Below are 27,869 nucleotides of genomic sequence, written 5' to 3' on the forward strand. Positions count from 1 at the left end.
GCTGGGGGCTCACATCCTCCTGGAAACACTTCCTTCGCCTGCCTTGCACACCGCCACCCTCTTCTGAATCACCTTTCTCGTTGGCGGCTCCCTCCTGGGGCTCAGGGGCTCTAGGGGCTCTGGGGGCTCCATCCTCAGACTCAGACGGCTCCTCTCCCCTGCCCTGTGCCCGCTTCACTCCCGAGCGACCTTGTTCAGTCTCGTGCTCCAGTCCTCTCCGTCTGCTGGTGGCTGGAACATCTGCCCTGGCTGTGCTTTCCTTCCGAATTCCAGACCTGTGGATCGCTCTGCCTCCTGCCTGGTTCGTCGTTTCTGGAAAGCACCTCCCGCCTCACCAGCCCCAGCTCGCAGAGCCCCCCACCCCCTGGGTATCTCCGGGCAGCCTTCTCCTTTGTGGCGAGCTGCACGGACATCTTTCCTGATGCGGCGTGGGCCACAGTTCTGGGGTTCTCCTGAGTCCCCTTTCTCAGATGGCCTCATGACACATTCTGTCGGCAGATCTCATCCGCTCTTTCCTGAGAATATATCAGAGTCTGATCTTTGCTTATTCCGTCTCTGCCGCTCTTGTCCTAGAACAGGGCCCTAATTGGTCTCCTGGTGCCTTCTCTTCATCCCCTGTGGTTTGTTCATCACAGAGCAGCCAGAGGGGTCCCCCAGAATGCAGGGCACTAGAGCCTTCTGGGGCTTTCCCGTTAGGATACAAGCCAGGATCCTTCGACCCTGCACGGTGTGGTTCTGGCTTGCCTCCGACTCAGTTTACCTTTCCATTCCCTCGCCGGGCTGCCTTTCCGCGAGCCCTCCGCCTTCCCTGTGATGCACCAGGTACGCCTTCGCTTTCCATCCCCGTCTCCCAGGAAGGGGCCTGGCGCTTCCTTATCCGGTTCTCTGCTCTGAGACCACTTTTCCAAATAAGGTTCTTAAGGAGGCCTTATATACGCAGTCTTTCTCTGCCTGAGATTATAAAGACATTCTCCATATATTTTCTTCCAAAGCTTGATAGCTGTGGCTAACACGCCGTCCTAGATGCATCTGGGGTGCCTTCCTCTGACCCCCCACAGAGCCCGTGGCCACGCTGTCACCCGTCGGGTTTCTTTGAAGGCAGTGCTGCTCCTGGACACGCCAGCCAGTGGTTTACCTGCCGGTTGCACCTTTTCTTGGCTTCTTTCACTCGGCGTTGTGCATTTGCAGTCTGATTCGGATGAGAGATGAATTTTGACTATCGTGAGGACAGTGAGAAGAGGGGAAGCGTGTCATTTTGGGGGGTGGGGGAGGGCTGATGTGTATGGACTCTTTAAAGCAGGGGAGCCAGACTGATCCTGGGGCCGCGGTGGGGCCCTGCCACCTTTTAAGAATGTCCGTGTCTGTCTTTTCCTTTTTTTTTTTTCTCCTTCCTTAAATGGTCTATGAGTAGTTTTTACATTTTTAAGTTGTTGGAAAAAGTAAACTTTGGGGCACAAGAAAGCTGCATGAACTTTACATGTCAGTGTCCCCAAGGAGAGCTTTGTTAGCACTCAGCCATGTTTGTGCGCTCAGATGTCGTCTGCAGCTGCTTTTGCTCTGAGGGTGGCGTTGTCGAGTGGTGGCTGAGCCTGTCAGGCCCTCTAGTCCCAAGTGTTTACTCGCTGGCCTGTTCTCGGTAAATGGACTGGTCTGAGCCTTCAGGGACAGCTTGAGAGTCCCAGATGGAGCAGAAGAGGGAAAGCGGAGAGCTCCCAGGCCGGCAGAGATGAGCCTCCGAATTCTGCCCTCAGCTCTTTCCGGCAGGAAGGGCAAATGTTTTTATTTTCTGTTTTATTTTGTTCAGTCCATCCTGGTCAGATCAGGGGGTGTGTGGGGGGGTGGGGCTGTGGTTTTAAATAACAGCCAGTGATTCTTAGTCTTGGAACTTGTCTGCAAGGTGTGAATCCTTCTTTTCTGGAGTAGGAAGTCTCAGCAGGGCAGGGCTGGGCCGGCCTGATGAGCCTTTGGCTTCCTTTTCAGGAGGAGGTCCAGCCTACGAATGACTGACGGGAAAAAGTGTGTGCCCATGGGACCGCGGGCCTGTCTAATCTCTGATATACGGTCACGGGGAGTTTTCTTTAATTTTACTGAGACGGGACTTGCCAAGATTCAACCTACAGATCTGTTCAGACTTGAAGGAAATGAAATTCTACCTTTTGTAGAATTCAAAGCCTTTTTTTTTTGTTTCTGTAATGTAACATTTCATTTGTACGTTGTCTTCGGGGTATGCATTCCTATCTAATAGGAGTGTCTAACAGTTGAATTTTAATTGTCCTCCTAAGTACTTTCTGCCTTCTGTGGATAAAGTAGCTAAGCTTTTTAAAGACTCTGAATATTTTGTGTTCGTTTGGTGAAAGCAGAAGTGACAGCAATTACTGTTATTAATAGTAACATTTGTAATGTGGGAGCGATTGATCTTTACTGCTCTGGGGTCTGTTGTTGATCATTTCAGGTCTTTAGCCGCAGTGCCTTGACGGTGAGCTTCAAACTTGAAGACAGAGTACATTAGGGCTGTTGGGATCTGTTATACCAAATAACTTTCTTTCAAGGCTGTGGAGGAGCACAGAGTGTACACGAGACTGTTGGGTGTTTCCCCAGTTCTTGCTGGTAGCGAATGAAAGCTCTTTCCCCACCTGGTGGAAGTTGATCAGGTATTGTACACAATACAACCATTTATTGTATCGCTCTAGAGAACGGGTTTTTTCCTTCTCTTTCTAGGGGAGCGAGACATCTCTAACAGATAGTCTTTGCTCTCCGGAAATTTACGGGACGGTTATCAGTAGGGTTACATTTCCCCCTTTAGGGTCATCCATGATGTCACCCACGGAGAAGGAAAAATTTGATGTTTGTGAACTATTCAGTCATAAGACGTCTTCCATCTTTTGGAAAACATGTCCCTTTTCCGAGGGTAAAGGAGATGTGGAAGCCAGGACGTATGGATTTCCTGACCGGAGGGGGAGAGTCGGGCGGATGCCTGGGTAGATCTCTTTCTGCCGCTGCTGCAGCCCCGGATGTGAGTGCCGCTGCTCACCTGCTCAGGTCCCGCCCAGTGTGCATCCGTGAGGCAGGCAGATGCCACCGAGCGCGCTGGTGCCTCTTCGCTGTTGGCAGCTTGAGTCAGTACAATTAGTGGATGCCAGTTCTGGGCCCTAGAGGTAGGGAAATACAGAGGATAGGCTCTGTTTCCCGGTGGTTTATGGGCCAGCCGGGGAGCTGTGCTGGAGAAGGGAGTATCATCTGATGTGGGGAAGTCTTACGTAGTCCGTAGTCCGTCTTACGGGCGGAGTGACAGAGGGGCGGAGTGACAGAGGGACATTGACGGGGGTGCTGGTCCACCTGGAGAAGTGGAGAGTTTCTCCGGCCTGGGAGTTTTCCAAAGGCTTCAGGAAGGAGATGCAGGATTTTGCAGGCGGACACTTGGGTGGGCGTTGTGTAGAAGGCGCATTTGGGGGGAGGGCATACGTTGGAGCAGAGAGGTTTGCAAATGCCTGGTGTTTTCAGGAATCCATGGGTGCGCAGCCCGGGGAGAGCAAATGGCAGTGCTCACAGCCCCAGGCGGTCCTACTTCTCTTCACGGCACAAGTGCGAATTGCCTTGTGCCCAGGGAGGGCTACCATGATGATTCTCTGGCAGCCGTTAGTAGTCACTTTAGGAAGATGGCAGTTGGCCTTAGCTCAGCTAAACATTTTTCTTTTGGTTAAAAGTCTAACCAAGGAGAAAGGCCTGGTGCACATGTGACACATTATTGTGCAGCCTCGGGAGTCACTCATAGGATAGGTTCTCGAACTTACTAATTGTTGCGTGGTTGGAATATCAGTCCTCCAGTTTTCCCAAGAACAGTGGTTTTTTTTTTTTTTTTCCCATCTTGCTTTTCCGTCTACCACAGTTTGAGTCCGAAGCTTTCGATGTGATGGCTTCTGGGAAGACCGTTCAGAGTAGCGAGGTAGTGTCCGTGTGAGGTTACCTTGCGAAGGACGGGTGGGGAGAGGTCATGTCGGCTTCTTGATCCTGGGCCGGATGATGCCGTCTCGGTAGGAAAAGAGGCGTTACTGCATGCGATTCAGGTGGTTGCTTCTTTTATCTGACCGTGACATTCCATGACGGCTGCCATCGAAACCTTGCGCAGTGGGGGCACATGAGGAGACTTACTCCCTGTTGGAGCACTCCTGATCACACTCAGCATCCTTTGACGTGTTGGAAACTCTTTGGTGTTTTCTTAGCATGTCAATGTCTGCACTGTATTTAGTACTCCTTAAAGATGTCTGGAGAGTGTTCGCGAATTTTCTTTATGGCAAATCGTCACTGAAAATGGCTTATGTGGGTAATTGTTTCTTACAGTCCCTGAGATGGGGTGAGTACCGTACCCTTGGGCTTTTACGGTTTCATTTGGTCACCCAGTCGCTGACAAATCATGTGACTTACGTCCTCTGTCCATGAGCTGAAAAGATGCCAGTTGCAGGACAGGGACTTGGGGTCCTGAAGCTCAAGGAGCGGCATGTCTCTGGGCCCTGCCCTGCGCGGGGGAGATGCGTGGAGGGGCTCTGCCAGCCCCTGAGCCAGCCCAGTGACTTGGGTGGCTCGGTGTCCACGGTTCGTGTGGACTGGGGGCTCCCTGCTGACCTGGCACAGGGGAGGAAGAGCTGCAGGGTGCTGGGCTGGCGTGACCGGGCCAGAGGCGAGCGTTCGTGCGGTCAGGGTCCTCGGCAAGAAGCTCCCCAGCTGTCCGGCACAGCAGTCGCTCTTCTGACTGTCAGACAGGGGCTGCTGCTTCAGGAGACTCGTGGGGCGAGGAAGGCGGCTTCACGTTTTTGAGCCACGTTGCACGAAATTGCTTACCTTTGTAGCCCTGTAGTGGTTGCCGGTGTGGGCCTTGCTCCTGGGAGGAGAGCATGTGGGAGCTGAGATGCCCCGGGGGACTGGCCACATGTTCATTTTTCTCCCCTGGGCATGCGTTCTCGGTGGAAGGACGCCCTCGCTCGCTCGCGCTGCTTGCTCGCCCTCTCCCCCTCTCCGCCTCCCCCTTCTCCCGATCTCAGTCTCTGTGTGTTTCTCCCTGTTTATCTCCTCCCTCCCTCCTCCGCTCCCCTGTGCAGTCCAGTATATACCGGCCGTATTGCTGGCTTCTCTGTATCTAGAAAATGAACAGTGAGCGGGTTGGCCTCCCAGACAGCTTAATGGATAGTGTTTCTGGAAATTGTATTTTGGTACATGTTGGGCGGTGGTGGGTGTGGCTAGATTGTCTTTCTAGAACAGAGAATGTAGATCTTCTGTTTTGATTAAGGATGGATCCCCAAGCACAGACCCTCCCCGGAGACGGGCATCTGGGTTGTCGCAGGCGGTGCGGGTACCACGTCAGATGGCTTCTTTCAGAAATGGGGCTCTGCCCGTTATTAGCCCAGTGATACGGGCAAGTTACTCAATTCCTCTCGGTTTCACTTGTCTTAATAACACATGAAAAGGTTTCTGAGAATGTGTCTGGCTAAGCGCTTCAGGTTTGTAGCTCTTTGATTTTGTGTTGTAAGTTACAGAGTGAGAATGGACAGGTTGGCCCGCCGGTCCATGGAAGTAAGTGCAAGCAGCTTTCTGAATAGGACATTCAGTGATTAGATTTGTTTTCCTCTGGTTTGTAACAGTTTCATCCTTTTTTCAGAGAAACTGCACCCAGGACTATCTTCCAGAGAGTCCTGGACATCTTGAAGAAATCTACCCATGCTGTTGAGCTGGCCTGCAGAGACCCGTCCCAGGCGGAGCATCTGGCGTCCAGCCTGCAGCTGATAACGGAGTGCTTCCGGTGTCTCCGGAATGCCTGCATCGAGTGTCCTGTGAACCAGAACTCTATCAGGTAGCCTTCTTTGTGGTGCCCACTGATCCTCTGATCCTCTTTCCTTGCGTATGTGAGTGCTGGGCTGTCTTGCAGGTTTACGGGCAAGAAATAGTTTGGGGATCACAGTGTTATTACCCAATGGTAACCACAAGGCTAGATTCCGTCTCCAGGCGACAGGCACCCTGCGGTCTTGCCACTGGACACTTGCAGGCGAGCATATAAACGGTACGACCTATGACAGAGTGTTTTTAACATTAGGGGTTACATACAAAGGTCCTTTCTTCTTTGTATTTCTAATGTATGTTTTGAACTCTTAGGTTATAGACATACAGCACAGCGATTTCAACTTAATTTTAATTCTCCAATCCTGGATTCTGCCTTTCTAAAGGCATATGCAGTTCTGGGCCTCACTTTTCGTAGCTGTAAATATTTAGTTTTAGTGTTTTAATTAGTTAGCCTGTGTTGGCTTGGAACAAGGAGCGTGCCTTGTAGATTTCTAAAATGGCCTATTCTAAGATTTCCTTTAGACCGTGCAGAGGTGCGAGCTCTCCTTCCGCCTGTTTTAGAAGGGGCACCTTGTTGGAAGTAGTTAAGAAGAGAATTGCCAGATGCTGTTCCCGTTCTTTTGCTTGTTGGTCTCCCCTCCCAGAGCTGAGCACCTTTCCTCTTCGGTTTAATGGAATCTGCTTTTTGTTTTTTTTTAAAGATGTTATTTATTTGACAGACAGAGATCACAAGTAGGCAGAGAGGCAGGCAGAGAGAGAGAGGAGGAAGCAGGCTCCCCGCTGAGCAGAGAGCCCGATGCAGGGCTCAATCCCAGGACCCTGAGATCATGACCTGAGCTGAAGGCAGAGGCTTTAACCCACCGAGCCACCCAGGTGCCCCTGGAATCTGCTTTTTATTACAAATTTTTACTTGAGATGAAATCGGAAGCCACAAAGAGCACGTTCCCCTTTCTTTCCTGGGCTTGAAGTAGACAGAGCCTCCAGGCCTCTCTCGCTGCTGCGGTGGGTGGAGCTGGGCTAGTCCAGAGCCTCTTGAGGGACCCCCTTTGCTGCCTAGACAGTCTTCGACCTGAGGCTTTGATGTGATGAGTGAGAGTTTTAAGATCAAGGCGGGGGGGGGGGGGTGGAGAATGCGGAGGTTGTTTCACTCCATACTGAGCAGACCCTGCTGTCCGTTTTGCAGGTAAATGCATAGAAATGGTAATAATGTTGCTAATAATAGTTTACATCTTAAAATATAACTAGTTAATGTGCTAGAAACCGAAGCCAGGGGCAGAGGCTAGTTTGTTCTGTCCCTTTCCGGGCAGGGGCGCCCCTCTGATGTGATCGGGGAGCAAAGGGAGAGCCTTAGAACAGAAACTCTTGAGTGCGGGCTGGCGAATTCATCGTGGTGCCTGGCTCGCCTCGCTGGGAAGGATGCGAGCATTTGGTGGGCCTGCCCTCCACACCGGGCTTTGTCCCCAGGGCTTAACTGCAGTGTCTTATTTTATTTTTAGAACAAACCCAAGAAATAGCATGCTACCGTTTTCCCACTTTTACAGAAGAAGAAATTGTGGCTCGGGTTAAGGAACTTGCCCGACAGTCCCTCATTCCATGAACAGTAGACGAGCCAGGGAACGCTCTCTGGGACTCCAGAGCTCAGCTTGAACGCGGTTGTCGTATCTGCCTAGAGACACCTGCTAACCCTGTCGTGGGTGACTGCTCGGTCCCTTGAACAGCCATGGGACCCTATATCGGGACCCTGACCTTCATGAGCACCGGTCTTCCCCTCTGGAAGTCAGGGCAAGCAGGATCTCCCACCCAGGGCTGTGGGTGTTTCAGATGAGATTGCTTAACGCCACTTGCCTCCGCCGCTCTGCCCAGGTCCCCCGGTGGCTTGGTTCTGCCCTCAGGAATGCTAGTGCACTCGAAGTGTATGATAATACAACTTCCTTTGCAGTTCATTTCTATTTGCTTTTCCTTATTATACAAGTAATACGCAAACTATAAAAATTCAAGCACTGCAAGGAAAAATAGTGTGGCAGATGAGATACCAGCTGTCTTCTGGCAGGGCCATCCAAGCAAGCACCATACTCCTCTGGGAGGTGGGCACTAAGCCGCTCTTCGGCCGTGGGGAGGGAAGAGAGGACCCGGACCCTCTTGTTCTTTAAGGAGTGAGTGTCGTGGCTTCATTCTGCTTCTCGTGGGGAAGTGAAGGCAGGGAGCCGTCGTGGTTTCCTTTGCTGCTCTAACAGAGCAGTCTTTCTTATCTTCTTTTTCTGAGTCAGAAGTCCAAAATCAGTGAGAACCAGTGGGGCTGGTAGTAGACATTCTTTAGCAGAGAATCCGTTCTCTTGTTTCTCTACGTTCTGGAGCCTGCCCGGGTCCTTGCTTGCGGCCCCGTCCTCCCGCCTCCAAGTAACACCAGAGAATCTTCCAGTCTCTTTGCAGCTCCCACCATCCTGCACCCCCTGATAAGGACTTTTAGGATTAATGATGCCCTAGCCAGTATCTAGGATAATCTCCCCCTCTCAGAACCAGTAATCATACCTAAAAAGTCTCTTCTGATTTTTTTTGACCAACTTTGATTCTCAGTGGCAGCTGCGGGTCTAGACTCATTTCCGTTCGGACACCACCCGCCTGGAATCAGTGCCATCAGATCCCATAACGTAAAGGACTCGGTCCCATAAGATAGCCCCACTTGAGATGCGAACCGGTTGCCATTTCTGCCTAGCTGACAAGTTCCGAGGTTCCCGTGACACCTCTCGGGTTTGATACAACGGTTCCCAGGACTCAGGGAGGCACTTGCCATACGGTTACCAGTTTCCTGTGAAGGACACAACTTTGGGATACCCAAAGAGAGGAGCTACGTAGGACAAGTGGGTCGCTGCAGGGCGGTCTTGCTCCCTCTGATGTGTTCACTAGCCCACAGAGAAGTTTTCCAAACTTGTCATTTTGTGGGGGTCTTTATGGCGCTTCTGTCACATAGGCTTGATTGGAAAAATTGTTGTCTGTTGGTGATGGAACTCAATCTCTAGACCTTTCTCCTCTGCAGAGGTCTGGAGGTTGGGGCTGAATGTTACAGTCCCATAATCACTTGGTTGGTCCCTCTGGGGGACAGTCAGCCCCGCTGTGAGGCCATGTGGAAGCCCCATTAGAGCCGCCTTATCAGGATAAACCCACTTGTGGTTGAGAGGGGCTTGCTCTAAATATCAAAAAACTCCTTATCACACTGGAAATTCCAAGGGTTTTAGGTGCTCTGTGCTAGGAACGTGGGACAAAGACCAAAAACATATTTCTTAACATACCACATCTCTTTGGTCATATAAGAGAGCATAATTACAGGTTCCAGAGTTGAGGGTGTGGACATCTTTCGGGGGCCATTCTCCCCACCATGGTCCACCCTGGAGCCCCTAGAGAGTCAGTATACAGAATGCCTTCAGCCCTTCCCAGTGCCCCACATTTTTGACCCCGACAACATTAGCTGGAGTCCAGAATCTCATCTAAGTCTCATCAGCTAAAAGTCCCGAATTGCATTACTCAGTTTTCTCAATTACTCACATGTCCGATTCTGGATGGAGCACATCCATTCTGGGGTAGAATTTGACTGTATTGGTGCAGCTGTGAAACTGGACAGGTTCTCTGCTCCCCAAATGCAGTTTGGGGCAGGCCTAGGGTAACTGTTTTGGACATTATCCTTTGAAAGAGGAGAAAATCGAAGGAAAAGAGGAATCACTGATCCCAAGCAAAGCAGTTTCAGAATCCCATCTGGCAAAAAACTCAGTTCGGTTTCCAGGCCTGGGAAGAGTCATCTGTGGCTTGAGGCTGTGCCCTTGGCCCTGCCCTCAGAGTCAGCCTTCCTTTTTCCCCAAGGGAGCATGTGTTTGCACCTGAGTCATTCTATCAGCCTACTTCCCGCTAGTAGAATTTTGGGAGTTTGACACCTTTTTTTTTTTTTTAAATTTCATCCTTTCTCTGTGCCTTTTGTCCAAGCTGGCAGACTTTCTTCTCCTGATAAAACATTTTTAACAACCGTGTGGGTCTCACGTGTCTGTCATGGGGATTCCCATCGTTAGGCAAGAGGGTCCTGCACAGAGCTTTCGTAGATAACCCCGTCTCTACTCCTGGGTTCTGCTGAGGTGACAGAAGGGAGTGGGTCCCACCCTAATCTGCTCAAAGAGCCCCTCCTCACCTGGGACTCAACACTGACCTTCTGATTCTTCCCAGGCAGGAGCAAAAGCTGTGCAGCTAACCCCTTGGCTTTCTCGGCAGAGCACGCTTTCTTGCCACTGACTGTCCCAGTTTTAGTGTCTTTTGCCATCTGGCTAGACTAAGAATTCTCCGAAGCAAGACCTGGTTCTCTCTTCATCTCCTTTCTGTTAGGTGCAGCAGGAAGTGGAGCACTCAGGTCCCACCATAATCGTGGCTCAGCTAAACATCCGAGTTCATCATTTTGCTGAGCTTCTGCGCCTGTGGGAAGAGGGTCCTCTTTCCCCGGTTTCCAGGGATTGGTTCCTCACTTCTGAGCCCTCACTGGCAGTGCCTTCGGCATCCACGTGCCCACCAGAAGTCTAAAAGCGTCTAGCATTTCAGAGGCTGCTCACTGTTCTTCTGGCCCCTGCTCCCTGCCAGATTCCAGAGCTGCTCCCATGTGTGCGGGTGTTTATATGTGCATCACCGCTTCTGCTTCCCCAAATCTGATTGCTTTCCTCCTGCTGTTGTGACACGTTACTCAACCCGCTTTATGGCTTCAAACGACACAGATTTGTTATCTTTTGGTTCAGGAATTCAGAAGGCTGGAATGGGTCACCATGGCCGAGTTCCCTTTGGAGGCTCTCGGGGAAAATCCATTTCCTGGCCTTTTCTAGAAGCTTCTAGAAGCCGCTGGCATTTCTGGGCTCATGTTCCCTTCCCCAACTCTGACACCCTCTTGTATTCCTCTTTTAAGGTGCCTGTGACCATATTGGTCCCACCTGGCTAGTGCAGGGTGATCTTTCCATCTCAAGATCCTGAATCCACTCACAGCCCGAAGGTCCCCTTTGCCTTGGGGGGGGGGGTAACACGTCAGCAGGTTATGAGATTATGATGTGGAAAGTTTGCGGCTCTGTTCCCTGGATCATTTGAAACGCAGGCCTAAGAAAACTAATGGGTCTGACTCTGTCTTTTTAAAAAATCTCCTACAGGAACTTGGATACAATTGGCGTGGCTGTTGATCTGATTTTTCTTTTTCGTGAGCTACGGGTGGAGCAGGAGTCCCTGTTGACAGGTAACTTGTAACTTGTGGGATTCATGGGTTTCTCAGACCTTTGGAAAGGATTTAAAATCCACATCTTAGTTAAAGCAAATGTTTTGTATTTCATGATACAGAGAAACTTATTTGGTGATGTTAGTGAATGATCATAAATGAAGTTGTCACAGCTTCCTGTCCTCACTCTGTTGTGGGGTGAATTGTGCTCCCGGACTGTCCCCTAGTTCTGTACGGCGGAGCCCCGACTCCTGCCACTTGGGGATGTGACTGTGTTTGGAGACCGGGCCATGAAAGAGCTAAATCCAGTAGAATGGAGTCCTGCAGGCGGGCCTAACCCGTGATGGCTGGGGTCCTTGTAAGAAGAGGAGGTCAGCACACAGACACACACAGAGGGACGACCACATGAGGACATGGCGAGAGGACCACCATCTGCAAGCCCAGGAAGGGGGCTCAGAAGGAACCAGCCCATCCCACACCTTGATCGTGGACGTTGAACCTCCTTCTCTGAGAAGATAAATCCATTGTTTACACCAAACAGTCTGGTGCTTTGTTAGGCCGGCCCTCGCATAGTCATACAGTGTTTTGTGTGGACATGGCATGCCTGTCCTCGGTGCGGACTGTGATCCGGACGCTGAGCAGAGCAGATAAGAGTCTGTCTTCCGCATCATCTGCGCCCCTTCACACAAAGTGCTTGCTCTCTGTTATTTTGGGCAGCAGTAATTTCTCAGGTATTGTCAAGAAACCAGTAGGGTGTGGGGTTTCGTAGGAAAGTGTTTTTAAGATGTTAGAGATTTAAAGATCTTTTTGTAGCTCTAATTTATGATACACCAGAAGCCTCTGTGCTCAAATTGGGGGATGAAAAATCAGTAGTAAGGTCCGGTCCAGGTTTCACTGTTGCATGGAAAAGCAGCTCTTCTTGAAGTTTCTGTGTGGTATGGTCATTCCGAAGGAGAGTTCAGAATGTAGTGCATTTTATAATGACTGAAAAGTGCTGATATGGTAGATAGTGGGTCCTGTGGTGGACAGAAGTGGGTTTCCCTGGCCACGAAGTATTTCTGAATGAGACACCTGAGAGGAAGCACCAGACGGACGCAGTGATTCAAGGGCCATCAGAGTGGGCCAGCCCTCCCCTGGCGCACTGAAGCCCATCCCTGTGTGGCCACTGAGCACCGCGTCTCCTAAAATCGCCCCATCCCTGGGCTCCATGCTTCCATCGCACATCATGTGCCCTCCTGTCTTCCTGGATGCTGACGGCTGCTCTGCTCCATCCCTGATCGGCAAGAAGACTTGTGTGATGTTTATGGGATAAAACAGTGTTTCGCAGGATCAATTCTCTCTTCGCTGAAACAAGTCCATAATCTCACAGAAAATTTAAAGGAGGTGATTTCTGACACTTTTTAGGACCCAGTTTGTCAGTGGTCGAGAAATTGCTTGTGTGGTTGGCGGCCTGGCTTTTCACCACCAATTGGTACCAGCCAGAGGGCACGTCTTCATACACCTGTGTTGTGTTGTGTTTTGTTGTGTTATGTTGTGTTGTGTTGTGTTGGTGTGTTTGGAACAGTTTACGGTTTCGGCAGCTGTGGTATGTTAGTTTAATTAAGGAATCCGCCTTTTACTGACCTGACATTCACGCAGCCGACAAGTAACCTCTTTAAAGGGAACAGCCGTGGGGCCTTGAGAGCGTTCGCAGTGCCGTGCAGCCACCACATCTAAGTGACGCACTTCCACAGTTCCGAGAGGACATCCTCTCCCCGCCGAGCAGCTGCTTTCCGTTCTCCCCTCTCCTGTGTCTGTCTCTGGATTTACCAGTCCTGGGTTTCTCATGGAAGTGGAATCAGAGAGTCATGGGACCTGTGTGTCTGGCTTCTTTCAGGAAGCAGAATGTGTTTCCGAGTGTTTGCACATTGCTGCAGGTACTAGTACCTCAGTTATGTGACGACTGAGTAAGACTCGGTGGTGTGCATGGGCCACATTTCATGAATCTGTTCACTGGCGGCCATTTGGGTGGTTTCCGCCATTTGGCTGTGGCACTGCTATCGGGCCGTCCAGAATAGCGCTGCTCCGGGTGTGCCTGTGGACATACTAATCGGTGTATGGTCTTTCTGTCCTTCAGCAGTTCTAGCAGTGGAATTGTGGGTCCACTTCCTATTTAAGTTGTTAAGGAACCAGACTTTCCTCAGCGCCTGTGCTATTTTGCATTTTACCGACAGTGTACAGTGTTCCCGCTTCTCCACGTGCTCGCCCGCGCTCCTTCTCCTTTCCGGGGGTCGGAGTCATCCCGATGCTTGGGAAGCGGCATCTCATTGTGGTTCTGATTTGTGTTTTCCTCATGATTAATGATGCTGAGCATCTTCTTATGTGCTTGTTTTGGCCATTTGTAAATCTCCTTTGGGGGAAATGTCAAGGTCTTTGCCCAGTTTTTAATTGGGCTGTTTGTCTTTTTGTGGTTTTTTTTTTTTTTTTTTTTAAAGATTTATTTATTTATTTATTTTGGAGAGAGGGAGAGTGAGTGTTTGTGAGCAGGGGCAGAGGAAAAGGGGAAGAAGCAGACTCCCTGCTGAGCCGGACTCTGGGCTCCAGGCCAGGATGCGGAGATCATGACCTGAGCCGGAGGCAGACGCTTCACTCACTGAGCCATCCAGGCGCCCCTGTTGTTGATTTTTAATTTTTTTTTTAATTTAAAATTTAAATTTAAATTTAAATTTAAAAAAAATTTTTTTTAAATTTATTTGACATATAGAGATCACAGTAGGCAGAGAGGCAGGCAGAGAGAGAGGGGGGAAGCAGGCTCCCTGTCAAGCAGAGAGCCCCATGTGGGGCTCAATCCCAGGACCCTGGGGTCATGACTCGAGCCGAAGGCAGAGGCTTAACCCACTGAGCCACCCAGGCGCCCCTCCCGTTGTTGATTTTTTAAGAGTATGTCTATGTCGTGCGTATTAGCAGTTAGGTGGAATCTATAGATCCGTTTGGTGAGACTTGCCAACTTAGCTATACGGAGTCTTCTAGTCCATGAACATGGGCCATCTCTCCCCTGATTTAGGTCTTTACTTTTCAGTTGTGTCGGCTTTACGGAGGTGATGTGTGCTTACTGGCAGAACTGGAAGCATGTTAGCGAGGCGGGGGTGGGCAATGGAAGTTCCACAGTATTTCTCTCTTTTTTCTTGAAGAGGGCGGTCCGCGATGCGCCTGAATTTGGAATTCCATGTGAAATTGGGATTCAACAATAAAACTTAAAAAAATTCTATAGTGTATTAGTTCAAGCCTAATACAAGCCTTATAAAAGCACTCTGGTTCTTAATAAAGTGCCCATACTGTGTTGTGACTCTTTCTCTGTGAGAACCTTATTCTTGGTGGATTTTTAGCAGCATATCTGTGCCAGCGTTTTGTTACCACTCTTGAGGTAAAAACTGTAATTACATTGTCAAAATAATATTTAGAGTATTATTTTCAGAGAATAATTGCAGTGGTGTGATGAATATATTACGCTCATCAAATTTATGTAAACACAAGCATGAGTTATTTTAATTGAATTATTGGTGTTGTTTTTGGCCTTTATTCATTTTTAATCTGTAAAAATAATGTTGGGATTTTGGAATGGTTTTGTAACATTTGCAGTATTTACACAGATCACTTGATAAGCTGTTTGGTAAAAGTAAACTGTCATTAGTACTTGTCTGGGGTTTTCTTTTCTTGCTGCTGGGACATCTTTAAACCTTTTCCTTCCTGGAATTGCGTTCTGATTCAGAGTGCTAATTTTTAGTTGCCTGAATGATCTTTAGGTCAGTTGCCTTTCAGACCAGCTTGTATTGTTGGCGTGTGTGTGTGTGTGAGAGAGAGAGAGAGAGAGAAATTCAGTTCTACAAGGATTTGAATGTTAACATCCTATTCAGTAAAAATATAAATTGTCATTTTAAATTGTGACTTCAGTTTAAAAATGAGGGTAGAGCTTTTCATTGTAAACATTTCCTATAATTTCATTACAAAGTAATTTTTAAAAACTCAGGAAAGGGGAAAGGAAAATAGCCATCACCCGGAGGTAGGCTGCTTCAGACACACGCTTGACTGTTTCATCCTCTGTCAGTATTTGTGTGTACGGGAATGAACCGGTACGTGGCAGTTTTGTATCTTGCTTCTTGTAGATTGTAATGTGAAGTCAGTTGTGAAGTTCTTGGTTTATCATTTTCTTGTCTTTGTATTTCTCAGTATTTCTTCCTATTCTTATCTCAGTGTTTCTGTTTTGGGCCACCATTCCAGAACTCTCTGAGCCGGCGATTGCTGAGTTCCTGTGAGCAAGTGCTGAGCACAGGCACGTCACGTTATCTTTTCCTTCTTAATCTTTGCAGCCTCTCTGCCTGGGAGGTCTTGGGGGCAGCCGGTTCTGTGCCCAGCCCAGGGTTATTGTGGGTGGGGGGGGGGTTGGGGCCATAAGGCTGGAAGGGAAGGCCGGATGGATCTCGGATCTTGGGAGAGTCATGAGGATGAAGGGCCAGAGCTCTGGGGCGGGACCCTCCTCCTGCCCATCCTCCTTCTGCCAAAGCAGAGGTCTAGAAAGTTTAAAGACTTCAGAAGTGCCCTGCTCTTAAAACTGCTTCGTGGTTGCTGCACGGTGGGGATCCTCTCATGGAGTGGAATCTTCCATTTCACCTCCTGTTCCTGCAACTTTTTACCTTCCTGGATTGGCCTGGGTTCCTGGGGGCAGAAGAGCCACCTCTGGCTTTGGCCAGGTTTGCTGCTTTAGCCGTGCAAGTGAGGTGATCCGAGAGCTTTAGTTTGCTTGTGTGTGGAAGGGCTGGCGATGAGCTCAGAAGGCTGTGGTGGGGGTTAGGTGATAGCGCGGTCAGAGCACAGCGCCCAGCACCCAGTAAGTACTCAGCAGGTGCTACTACTTTGATCCCTCCTGCCTCTTTGCCTCATTGCTCGCTTCCTGACGCTCCACTCACATGGGGTTTGGTTCCCCAGAAGTGTCTCGGTCTCTTTCCACTCGGGATCGCATCGCATGCCTTTCCGCCTGCATGGGCTGCCCTGGCCCTGATGTGAACCACTTCAAACCCAGTGAGCAAACAGGAGGGCGCGGGTGTGGACACCTCGGCGTGCATGCCAGGCATAGTTGGGGCATGGCCCTGGGAGGCTGGGGCTCGGTCAGGCAGTGGCCTTTTAGGTATGGGGCGTGTCCCGAGGAAGGGGCTGGGCAGGGGTGGGCCGGCAGGGATTCACGGTCGTGTCCGGTTACCACAGAGCACAGAAGTATTTTAAGTATTTCCCCGATGAGCTTCTCTCCACCCGTGTGAACTGTACGAATGTTCTTGGCTTCTCTCAGCGCTCCTGGCCTGGTTAAGAGCTGGCGTTGAAGGCACACCGTGGGCTCCCGAGTTTTGGCTGGGCCCCTCACTTGCTGTCGACCTCGGCTGATTTACTGAATCACTCTGCCTCCGTTTCTTCATCTGTGAAATGTTAGATGATGCGGTCTGCCTTATTGTGAAGATAAAATAAGAACGCACAGAAATGACATGTGTGTATCACGCTGGTGATTGCCTAATGCAGAGACTGTTCTGGATCTTGGGCTGTTGGTATTCAACTCAAGCTCACCCCTCTGTCTCTGTTTTTGCACTGGGTCGCCAGGGCTGGAAGGCCACAAACACAGCTGTCCTTTGCTTTCTGTTAGGGTCAGCCAGTGAACGATGCTGGTGGGAAGCTGGCTGGCGGGAGGCGGGAAGTTGGGACGTGACCCCCATTCGTGTCCCCCTTGGAAAGCAGCAGCCGCTCCCCCTTTCCAGCCTCCCTGTGTTCACCCAGGGGTTCCATTGTCAGCTGGTCGGGGCCCTTCCCGAGTCGGAGGCGCCCTCTGTGCTTCCAAGGCCCACACGGTAGCTGGGCAGCCCCTTTCTCCCAAGGCCTGGGTTCTAGCCCTGGAGGGCCGCTGCCGGCTTGGGCTTCTCACAACCCTACCTGCCTTACTTTGCCTTCGTGCCTTCAGTTCCGAGGGTGGCGGCTGTTGCCTATAGCCTGAATCTCTGTGTTAACCTCAGTGTTGCCTTTGTGGTTTCTTTCTTTATATTAGTTTTTCTTTGTTGGAATGAGTACCGTTGTCCGCCTGACTTGGTCCTGACTGATTGAGCGGTCATTGTGTTCTGAGGCCTGTGCTTGGGGCTTTTTTCTCTTGCTCCCGCTGGAACCTTCCCCTTCTTCCCTCTCTTCCGCGCTTCCCCTTCCTCCTCTTCCGTTGCTCCATCCACTCTGCCGGCGAGGACGCATCCGGGCGGTGGAAACCACATCATCCCTGGAACAGGGAAAACTTGATGTAAAGAATCACGGACTCTAACCAGGGCTTGAAGTAACGGGGTTGACTACTAAGAAGTACGGACAGTGCTGGAGCATACAGGAGTTGTAGACACTCTGGGCAGTCGGTACCCCTCGGGCTGAGAGGAGTGTCCAAGAGAGAGACTCCCCCTCCCTGGGTCTGAGATCCAGCTCTTTTTGGAGACAGCCTGGTCATGGCTCTCTTGTCACGTGGAGAAGTCACTGAGAGGCCCTGTTGGTGGAACTTGCTGGAAATCCACCCCTAGGGTGCTGGGGAAGTTGCTTTGAAGCATCCTGAGGAAGTTTTTGGCTGCTGGAGACCTCCGGTTGGTCACACCCTGCAGGAGCTCATCCCTGTTCCCTCGCCATAGGAGACCACGTGCTACGGAAACCGGCCAGGGAGTCGCCCGGAACCGAGTACCTGCACGCCTTCCGCGAGGCGCCTGCGGACAGAGGAGGCTGAACTCGCCGTTTTTCTACTGAATTTGTCTTGTTGACTGATTTATAAAAGCTGTTTGAATCTTTGGATAAGTCCTTTGATACTTAAGTGTTCCTGTTACGTTTTTGTCTCTCTTCCTATTCTGTGGATAATGTTTTTAAAATACTTTAGGATATCTTCTGAGAAAAAAAAGTGTTCTTAGGTTTTTTGTTGTTGTTTTTTGTGTTTTTTAAAGATTTATTTGAGAGAGAGAGAGAAAGAGCACACAAGTGGTGAGGGGAGGAGTAGAGGGAGAGGAAGAAGCAGACTCCCCATTGAGCAGAGCCCGATGTGGGACTCGATCCCACGACTCCCGGATCGTGACCTGAGCTACAGGCAGACGCTTCACCAACGGAGCCACCCAGGCACCCAAGTGTTTTAACATGAAAGTTTAGTTTGTTAATGTTTTTCTCTGGTGTTATTTTGTGTGTCTTGTTTAAAATGTCTTTTTATTCTGTAGTGTTGTTTCCTAAAAGCTTTCTATTTTTACTTTTTTCAATTTAGGTTAGTACTTGGAATTGAGTTTTCTGTGTTATTTGAGAAAGGAGTCCAATTTCCATTTTTCCGTACTGGTACCGAGTCGTCCCAGTGTTATTTTTTGAAAAGACCATTTTGTACTCAATAATCTGTTGTCCATCTTTCGCCAGTTTCGGTTTGAGTCTCTTTCTTGTTCTTTTCTGTTGGTCTGCTTATCTCCTCCTGCCCCAGCACCGTACTGTTACACGCACTTGCTTACTGTTTTGTGAAAACAAATCCTCTTACCTAATGATTTTCAACAGCTTCTCAGCTTTGGCCCTTTGTATAGTGGCAGATTTTAGAGTCATCTTGTCAAGTTACACAGATACCCACACAAACCTATACACAGCCTCTGATTGTGTAAAATTACACATATGCATGTACACATACACGTGTGCGCAGACACGCACACGCACATCCCTGTTGGGATTCAGACTCAGATTGCACTTACTCTCTAGAGAAAAGTGGATTCCTCTACTCTGTGATCATGGTGTGATTCCTCACTCAGTCAAGTTTTAGAATTTTTTTGCTTAGTGGCACTGTACATCACTTATAGCTGTATTCTTGATGCTTTCATACATGGTCTCCTTTCTTGATTTTTTTTTTTTTTTTGCTTGTTCTCTCTCTATATGGAAATATTGACTCTAATTTAAAAATTTATTTTCAGCTATTTATTTTTAAAGGATTTTACATATTGATCTGAGAGAGTGTGTGCACATGCCCGAGTAGGGGGAGGGGCAGAGGGAGAGGGAGAAGCAGATTCCCTGCTGAGTGGGGAACCCAGCATAGGGCCCCATCCCAGGATCCTGAGATCATGACCGGAGTCAAACTCAGATGCTTGACTCACCGAGCCACCAGGTGCCCTGTTGACTTTTTAAAATACTGACTTTGTATGCAGCAACTTTGGTGACTCTTACTAATTCAAACAACTTACATACTTAAAAATACTTTCCACGTACAGTACAAATGACACTTCAGCTGTGAGGGGGAAAAACGTTTAGTGTCTTCTTTTCTAGTGTTTGGCCATCCTTAGTCTTACTGGCCTGGATTTTCAGGAGAATGTCGACCGGAAATGGTGATAGCAGGTATTCCTGTCTCCACCCTTTCAGAAGGCTCTCTCTCTCCAGTTGGCTATCAATTATATTGTGTTGTTGATTTTTTGTGGGCTGCCCATTTTTAGGTTAAAGAAGCCCCCTGGTAATCTTTCCTGGCTGGTAGTTGTTTTGTTTGTTGTTTGAAAATGAATGAGTGTTGAATTTCACCATCTCTGTGTTCCCTGCGGTTTTTGAGATTTTTGTATGTTTCTGTCCTTTGTAGGTTCATGTGGTCGGTTACAAATTTTGACTTTGTGATAATAAAGCAGCTTGCAGTACAGCTGTTAAGTTCACAGCTTCGTCATTCTCTATACAACTGGATTCAATGTGGAATACATTTTCAGTATTTTTTACATTCTGTTCCCTTCCTTTTTCCTGCTGTGCTTGTTCCGACTTGGGTATCACAGTTACGCAAGCCTCACCAAGCTGGTTTAAGGGTCTGCTCTCTCTTCTGTCCTTTGGAAGAGTTGTATAAATTGGAGCTATTTCCTACTTGAATGTGAATGGGTAGTAAAGCTGCCTGGGTCTAGGATTTTTTTTTTTTTCTTTGTGGGAAAATTTCTGGTTGCTGATTAGAAGACCTTAATGGTACAAGACTGCAGGCGTTCCCTGAATTTTTTACAGAGGTGCTTTTTCTTAGCCGTATTCTAGGGTTTTGTTTATTTAATTTAAATTTTCAAACAGTGTGGCCTAAAGGTATTTGTAGTATCTTCTGACTTTATTTTTTGATGTCTGCAAGATCCATGGCCGTGTCCTGTTACTTCTGAAAATTTAACGTCTTTATTCTTCGTGGCTTTTCTCCTTTTTGATTAGTTCTCAAAGGTTAGTCAATATTGAGCTTTTTGAAGAGTCACATCTTGGATCTTGATGTTCTCTTTTATGACTGCTTTCAATTTTAATAATTTCTTGCTCTTAATCTTTTTTTCTTCCTTTACTGTTTTGGGTTGTTTTATTATTCTTTCTGTAATTTCTTGAAGCAAATGCTTAGCTTATTTTCTTCATTCTTCTTTCCCAAAGTATGCCTTTTATTTTTTTAATTTTTATTTATTTGTTTTTTTCAAAGTATGCATTTTAAAGCTATGAATATTCCTCTGGGTACTGTGTTAGCTGCATCTAGAAGCTTTGGCTTCTGGCATCTTTGTTGATTGAATATTGTATTTCCATTGTGATTTCTTTTCTGTCCCCATAGGTTATTTAGGATCTGTCTTCTACTTTTAAATATGTGGGGATTTTCTGTTCATTTTGGGGGCTTATTTCCCGCAAGTAATTATATATAAACATAATTGTGATGCAGTAACTGAGCATTATCTCTGTGTCAGTTTTTAAAAATATGTTGAGGGAACCTGCATGGCTCATTTGGTTAAGCATCTGCCTTTGCTCAGGTTGTGATCCCAGTGTCCTTGGATTAAGTCCTGCATCGGGCTCCTTGCTCATCAGGGAGCCTGCTTCTCTCTTTGCTTCCTGCTCCCGTGACTCTCCGTGACATGTTTTCACCATCATAGTATCACACAGAGTAGTTTCACTGCCCTGTGCTTTGCCTTTTCACTGTCCCTGCCTTCATTCCAGGCAACCATGGATCTTTGCAATGTCTCCCTAGTTTTGCCTTTTTCAGAATGTCATAGTTGGAATCATATAGTGTGTGGCATTTTCATTGATGTCTTTCACTTGGTAATGTGCGTGTAAGTTTCCTCCATGTCCGTTCATGGTTTGATGCTTATTTGTTTTCAGTGCTGGATAGTATTCCATTGTCTCCTTGGACCACAGCATGTTTATCTGTTCACCATGGAAGGACATCTTGGTTGCTTTCATTTGGCAATTATGAATAAAGCTGCTGTAAACATTAACGTACAGGGTTTTGAGTGGACATAAGTTTTTGGTTACTTTGGGTAAATACCAAGGATTTTGATCATTGGATTATATATTGAGAGTATGTTTAGTTTTGTAAGAAACCACTCAGTACACTGTCCTCCATGGTGGCTGTGCCCTTCCACCAGCCGTGGACAAGCATTCCTGTTGCTCCACCTCCCAGGTGCTGTCAGCATCCTAGGTTTTGTCCAATATTCTGCACTTTTATTTGGTGAAATATTCTGTATTTATTAACTAGGTTGTTATTAAATGCTATTAAAGTTTTCTAAATATACTAATTTTTGTCTGCTTGTTTTATAAGTTACCCAGAAAGATGTGTAACTACTGCTAAATTTAATGGTGGATTTTTTTCTTTCTTCTGTGCTTTTGTCAGTTTTACACACATACATACATATGAGTCCATATTATTAGATAATTATGATTTAAAATTGTTATATCTTCCTGGTGAATTAAGTCATTCTGAAATGGATTTTTTTTTTTAAGTATATCTTCTTTAGTAATATCTGTATCCAATGTGGTGCTCAAACTCACAGCCTTTGAGATCAAGAGTTGCATGTTCCACTGACAGCCAGCGAGGCACCCCTGAAATGACTTTTAATAATAATCTCCAATAATGCTTTTTGCCTTAATGTTTATTACATCCCATTTTAAGTGATGTATGACTTCCTTTTTAGGCTGGTTTTGCCCAATATATCTTTTTACTATTTTTTAACTTTAAATATTACTATTGTCTTATGTTTTAGATGTAATTTTGAAATAGCATTGTTAGATTTTACAAAATCCACTCTAAGAGTAGCTCTCTCGATCAGAACACACAATCCAGTGATATTTAATGTAAATTGGAGGTATATTTTGTGTACATTTACAGTCTTTTTGAGAAGTTAATTATTTTGTCTAGTGTACATTGTTTTGGTAAGGCATTTTAATATTAAGTTTATGCCCAAAGTTTCATTGTGGTGAGAGACTTTATATAGGTAAAAGAAGCTAATAAAAACTTCCTGTTTAATAATCCAGAATGTTTTCTTTTTATTAAGATATGTTTATTCAGTATGTCAAAAAATTTTTAAATTGTATCTTTTTTTACTTTTTATAAATCCTCAGCTTTTCGCTGTGGCCTGCAGTTTCTAGGCAACATCGCCTCAAGGAATGAAGATTCCCAGTCCATTGTTTGGGTGCATGCCTTCCCAGAACTCTTTCTGTGAGTATATTGATAAAAGGTTTTCTGACTTCTGAAAAGACTGTGTTTATATCATTCCATTTACATGAAGTTCAAAAATAGGAAAACTAACCTTTAATGATAGAATTCAGGATAGTGGTGGTGGTTGGTGGTTGGTGGCAGGTTCAGGAGGAGCTGGGAGAGGTCATGGGGGAGTCTCCTGGGGTTCTGGGAATGTTTCACGTCTTGGTCTGGCTGGTAGTTATGGAAGTGTATCTGTATATAATAATTTTGGGGGCTGTACACTTAAGATTGACGCCCTTTGTTGCATGTCAGTTGTATTTTAAGAAAATAGAAATTTTGATTAAGAAGTACTAGGTTTATTATAATTGGTAAGAAAAACAAATTTATAATAAAAAAGCCATAAACCCAAGTATGGGCAATGAATAGTCATTTATTTATTTAGTGAGCACTTACTTTTATTGGGGGAAGGGTAAGGGGAGAGGGAGAAAAAATGGGGTGGAGGGCTGGGGATGAGGGAGACAGAATCTCAAGCAGGCTCCATGCCCAGCACGGAGCCCAGCGTGGAGCTTGAACTCACGACCCTGACCTGACCTCAGCCAAAGTCAAGAGTCAGACACTTAACCGACTGTGCCACCCGGGCGTCCCTGCCAAGCTCTTCTTTTATACATGGCCCGGGGCTTTATGTTTTGGTAGATCTGGAGAGCTGTAAGACGTGGACAACCAATCTCTTGGTCTGGATTGGTTCACGGTGCTTTTCCTGGGGATTACTGTTTTGTTTTGACCAGCTCTGTTGGTTCGTGAGAAGTGGAGCACAGAGGTAAAAGGTGTGCAGGTGGCAGAGGAAGAATAGGTAATAGGAGGGGCACTGACAGTGGGAGGCCTGGCTCCTCATCCAGGCTCGGTTACCAGCGAGTGGGGTGTCTTCGGTTGTGGCAACAGTGTAAGCTGTAGCGTAGGAGTTGTCCACGTGCCCTGGGCTGGGCCTTCTCTGTCCTGGTCAGCAGCCCTGCACGGCAGGTGGCGCTGTCCCCTTTGGGACAGGTGGGGAAGCTGACACTGCTGGTAGGTGGCCGAGCTGCTCTCTGGATCCAAAGGCTGCACCTGTTCAGACAACAGCTGCCTAAAGTCTCTGCCGCCTTCCCTGGTGGTGGAGTGTTCTGGGCTGTGTGGAGAGGGTGATGTTCAGATCAGATCAGCTAGATAGAAACAGGTATGATTCACCGAGTCTGTAGCTGGCCCTCAGATTCCTGCCAATAATTAAGAGTTGGAGGCCTAAAATCTTTACAATTAGTGATAATTAAGCTTAAGTAGAAGAAGCAGAGGAGAGGCCCTTCAATAGGGTGCTCAGAGAAGTCAAGACAGCTTACAGGGTGGTTTTACTGATAGTGTCAGATTTGATCCTCTCTGAAGCCCGGTAAGATAGGCCAAGGAGGTCATTGTATTCCATTTTTATATCAGAAAACACACAGAAAGAGGTTGACTTCACTCTGCATAGTATACTATGCATGTATATATGCATCAAAGATACTCCGCATATATCTTTGAGAGAAATATAACCAAATTTGAATTCCAGCTTTGGAAGGCACTGGCTTTGTGCCCTTGGGCAAGTAAAGTCAACACAGTCTTTGTCTATAATAGAAGGATGATATCTCCTCCAGAAGGGTCTTATGAAGTTGCACTGAAAAAAGAAATCCTGCCATAGTGCATGTCCCATAATGTTACTGACGGTTGATAAATCAGTGACCTCGCTGAGATCACACAGCTGGTGGGGGCGGTGAGGCAGGACTCCCACTGGCGCTCCTGCCTCCACATTCTCTCTCTCTCTTGTCGGGATACCATCTTTCCTCTGAATATTGTGTCCCTCGTAACTAGTGAAGGAATTCCTGTCGATAATGACGTAGCCTGTTTTGCCTTTGATTTTTTTTTTTCTAACAAGAGTGAACATTTTAATTTTTTGTAAATGTAATCATTATCTTTCTCTTTAATCAGATGGTATTTGCTTTTGAGTCGTACGTCAGCTGCGTCTTTAATATTGGATGCTTTGTGCTGTGACTCGTTTTACGTTGCTGTTTTTACAGTAAATAGCGTATTTGTTTCAAAGCGTTGTACTTCATTAAATCCTTAAAAAACATCATTAGGCACTGAATTTGTTAATGGGATGATTATTATGTATGTGTTGTAATCATATCTTACCGTATTGCTGAATGGGCTCACACTCTCATTTCTTTATTTGGAAGGTCTTGCTTAAATCATCCAGACAAAAAAATTGTCGCCTACTCATCAATGATTTTGTTCACATCCCTGAATTCTGAGAGAATGAAAGAACTGGAGGAAAATTTGAACATTGCCATTGATGTCATCGAAGCTCACCAAAAGCAGCCGGAATCCGAATGGCCGTAAGTTTCTTGTTAGAAATTAGAATGTCTGAAATTAGAAGTTAGAAATTAGAAGTTAGAAATTTGGATGCTTCTCTACTTGCTTATTTAAGATTTTTCTTTGTCCTTTCAGAAGTTTAATTATGATGTCTTGGTGTGGAATTCTTTGGGTATATCCTCTCTGCGTTCTCTAGACTTATTGAATCTGTAGGTTTATTTATTTATTTTATTTTTTTTTAAAGATTTTATTTATTTATTTGACAGAGAGAGATCACAAGTAGGCAGAGAGGCAGGCAGAGAGAGAGGAAGGGAAGCAGGCTCCCTGCTGAGCAGAGAGCCCGATGCGGGACTTGATCCCAGCACCCTGAGATCATGACCTGAGCCGAAGGCAGCGGCTTAACCCACTGAGCCACCCAGGCGCCCGAATCTGTAGGTTTATGTTGCCAGATTTGGGGAGTTTCCAGGCACTATTTGTTTGAAAGTGGTTTTTTATTTTTATATATTTTTTAAAGATTTTATTTATGTATTTGACAGACAGAGATCACAAGTAGGCAGAGAGGCAGGCAGAGAGAGAGGGGGAAGCAGGATCCCTGCTGAGCAGAGAGCCTGTTGCAGGACTCGATCCCAGGACCCTGAGATCATGACCTGAGCCGAAGGCAGCGGCTTAACCCACTGAGCCACCCAGGCGCCTCACCAGCCACTATTTGTTTGAATCCTTTTTCAGCTTCTCTTTCGTGGCCTATGTGTCAGGCCGCAGAAGGCCAAGGCGGAGGCTGATTGTAATCAGTAGAGACATAACAAGCCACTGTTAGATTTAGACAGTTTGTTACTTCTGTGGACAGGGAGGAGAAGCTTTGGTCCTTGTCCCACATATTGACAAGGGACCAGAAGACTGGGACAGTGACTGTAGGGAGATGCCTCATTGCTTGAGGTGGTTTTACATTCTGAGGAGGTGGGCAGACATCTCCAAATCTCATCAGAAGGGCATCTCATCCGAGTGTCCCTAGCAGCCGCCCACGGGGCAGGAAGGAGACCCTCTCAGAGGTCAGGCTGCCCGTCCTTGGGTTCTGGGAGGATCACAGGCTGTTGTGCTTTTGTCTGCATGGCCTGTGGGCATGTGTGGGAGGCCGCAGGGCCCTCGGAGCAGTCCCTGTAGTCTGGTGACACAAACCTTCATCTTCCGTTGTTGCGCCACAGGTCCCCGAGGCTCTGCTCAGGGTTTTATGTTTCGTGTTTTGATGTTGTTTGCATTCCGTCTTCTTTCATGCCGGTACCTCACTGTCTCCGTGACTGTAAACTGTGGGTCTTCCAACTTTGCTCCTCTTTTTCAGGATTTTTTGGCGCTGTTCTGGGTCTCTTGTGTTACGTATTAATTTTAGGATCAGCTTTTCAGTTTGTTCAGAGGGACAGCTAGAATTTTGGTAGACAGTACCTGGATCTATAGATGACTCTGAGAAATACTGTCGTTTTAACTAGATTAAGTTTTCCAGTCCATGTGGAGGGGTATCTTTCCACTTACTTAGGCCTTATTCATTTTTTCAGTGAAGCTCTGTAGTATCTTCGTATGCAAGTCGTACCTAGCTTTAGTTCCATTCATTCTAAGTATTTTATTTTTGATGTTATTTAAGGGGAATTGTTTAATTCCATTCATGCGTTGTAAACAGCAAGTATATAGAAATATGGTTGATTTTTTTTTAAATATTTTATTTATTTATTTGGCAGACAGAGATCACAAGTAGGCTGAGAGGCAGGCAGAGAGAGAGGAAGGGAAGCAGGCTCCCTGCTGAGCAGAGAGCCCGATGCGGGGCTTGATCCCAGGACCCTGGGATCATGACCTGAGCTGAGGGCAGAGGCTTTAACCCACTGAGCCACCCAGGTGCCCCTGGTTGATTTTTCTTATATTGATTTTATATCCTGTGACCTGAGCTGAACTCGTTTATTCTGATTTTTTTTTTTTTTTAAGATTTTATTGGTTTATTTGAGAGAGAGAGAGAGCGAGCGAGCGAGGGAGCATAAGAGGGGAGAAGGTGAGGGGAGAAGCAGACTACCCGAGGAGCTGGGAGCCCAATGCAGGACTTGATCCTGGGACTCCAGGATCCCGACCTGAACCAAAGGCAGTGGTTTAACCAGCCGAGCCACAGGGTCCCCCGTTCTGATGCGGTTTTTTTGTGTGTGATTTTTTTTTTTTTTTTAGGACTTTGTTTATACAGGATCATGTCATCTGCAAATAGTTTTACTTTTTTCTGTCCAGTTGGGTTGCCTTTCTTTCTTTTTCTTACGCAGCTGCTCTGGTACAATGCTGAGTAGTCGTGGAGGGCAGACCTCTGTGTCTCACTCCTGATTTCAGGTGGAAGGCGTCAGTCTCTCACCACCGAGTGTGAAGTATGGTTCTCCATAGTTACCCTTCTTCCGGGGGAGGAATGTCCCTGTACTTACTCCCAGCTGGTTGAATGTTTTTATCATGGAAGCTGTTAGATTTCATCAAGTGCTTTGTCTGCGTCTGTTGAGGTTTTTGTTCTTTATCTTATTGCTATAGTATATTATGGTGCTTAATTTTGTTTTATTTTAATTTTTTTATTTTTTTCTGAGATTGACTGCATGCATGTTGTGGGGGAGAGGCAGGAGAGGGAGAGAGAATCTCAAGCAGACTCCAAGCTCAGTATGGAGCCCAGCGGGGGGCTTAATCTCACAACCTTGAGGTCATGACCTGAGCCGAAATCAAGAGTCAGACACTTAACCGACAGAGCCACCCAGGTGCCCCTAATTTTGTTTTATTTTAAGTCAACTTGTCATTTCTGGGATAGATCCCACCTGCTTATGGCATATCATCTCTGTGTGTTGTGAACTTGGCTTGCTCATGTTGTGTTAGGGACTTCTGTGTCTATGTTGATAAGGCATATTGGGCTGTAGTTTTCTTTTTCTTGTGATGCCTTTGCCTGGTTTTGGTATCAGGTTAACACTTGCCTCACAGAGTGAGTTGAGAGGTGTTCCCTTCTCTTATGTTTGT

General features: G+C 47.1%; 1 protein-coding gene across 3 annotated transcripts in view; it reads left to right on the forward strand.

Annotated features, from left to right (window-relative positions):
• ATXN10 (ataxin 10) overlaps positions 1 to 27,869 on the forward strand; it is a 159,392-nt gene that overhangs the window by 15,150 nt on the left and 116,373 nt on the right. For all 3 annotated transcript variants that reach the window (XM_059187268.1, XM_059187269.1, XM_059187270.1), the window contains exons 2-5: positions 5,651 to 5,842; positions 10,992 to 11,074; positions 22,409 to 22,505; positions 24,725 to 24,883. In XM_059187268.1, coding sequence (XP_059043251.1) covers positions 5,651 to 5,842; positions 10,992 to 11,074; positions 22,409 to 22,505; positions 24,725 to 24,883 — 531 coding nt within the window. The remainder of the gene's footprint in view (positions 1 to 5,650; positions 5,843 to 10,991; positions 11,075 to 22,408; positions 22,506 to 24,724; positions 24,884 to 27,869) is intronic.

This window comes from Mustela lutreola, chromosome 8 (genome assembly GCF_030435805.1).
Source record: "Mustela lutreola isolate mMusLut2 chromosome 8, mMusLut2.pri, whole genome shotgun sequence".
NCBI classification, from domain to species: Eukaryota; Metazoa; Chordata; class Mammalia; order Carnivora; family Mustelidae; genus Mustela; species Mustela lutreola.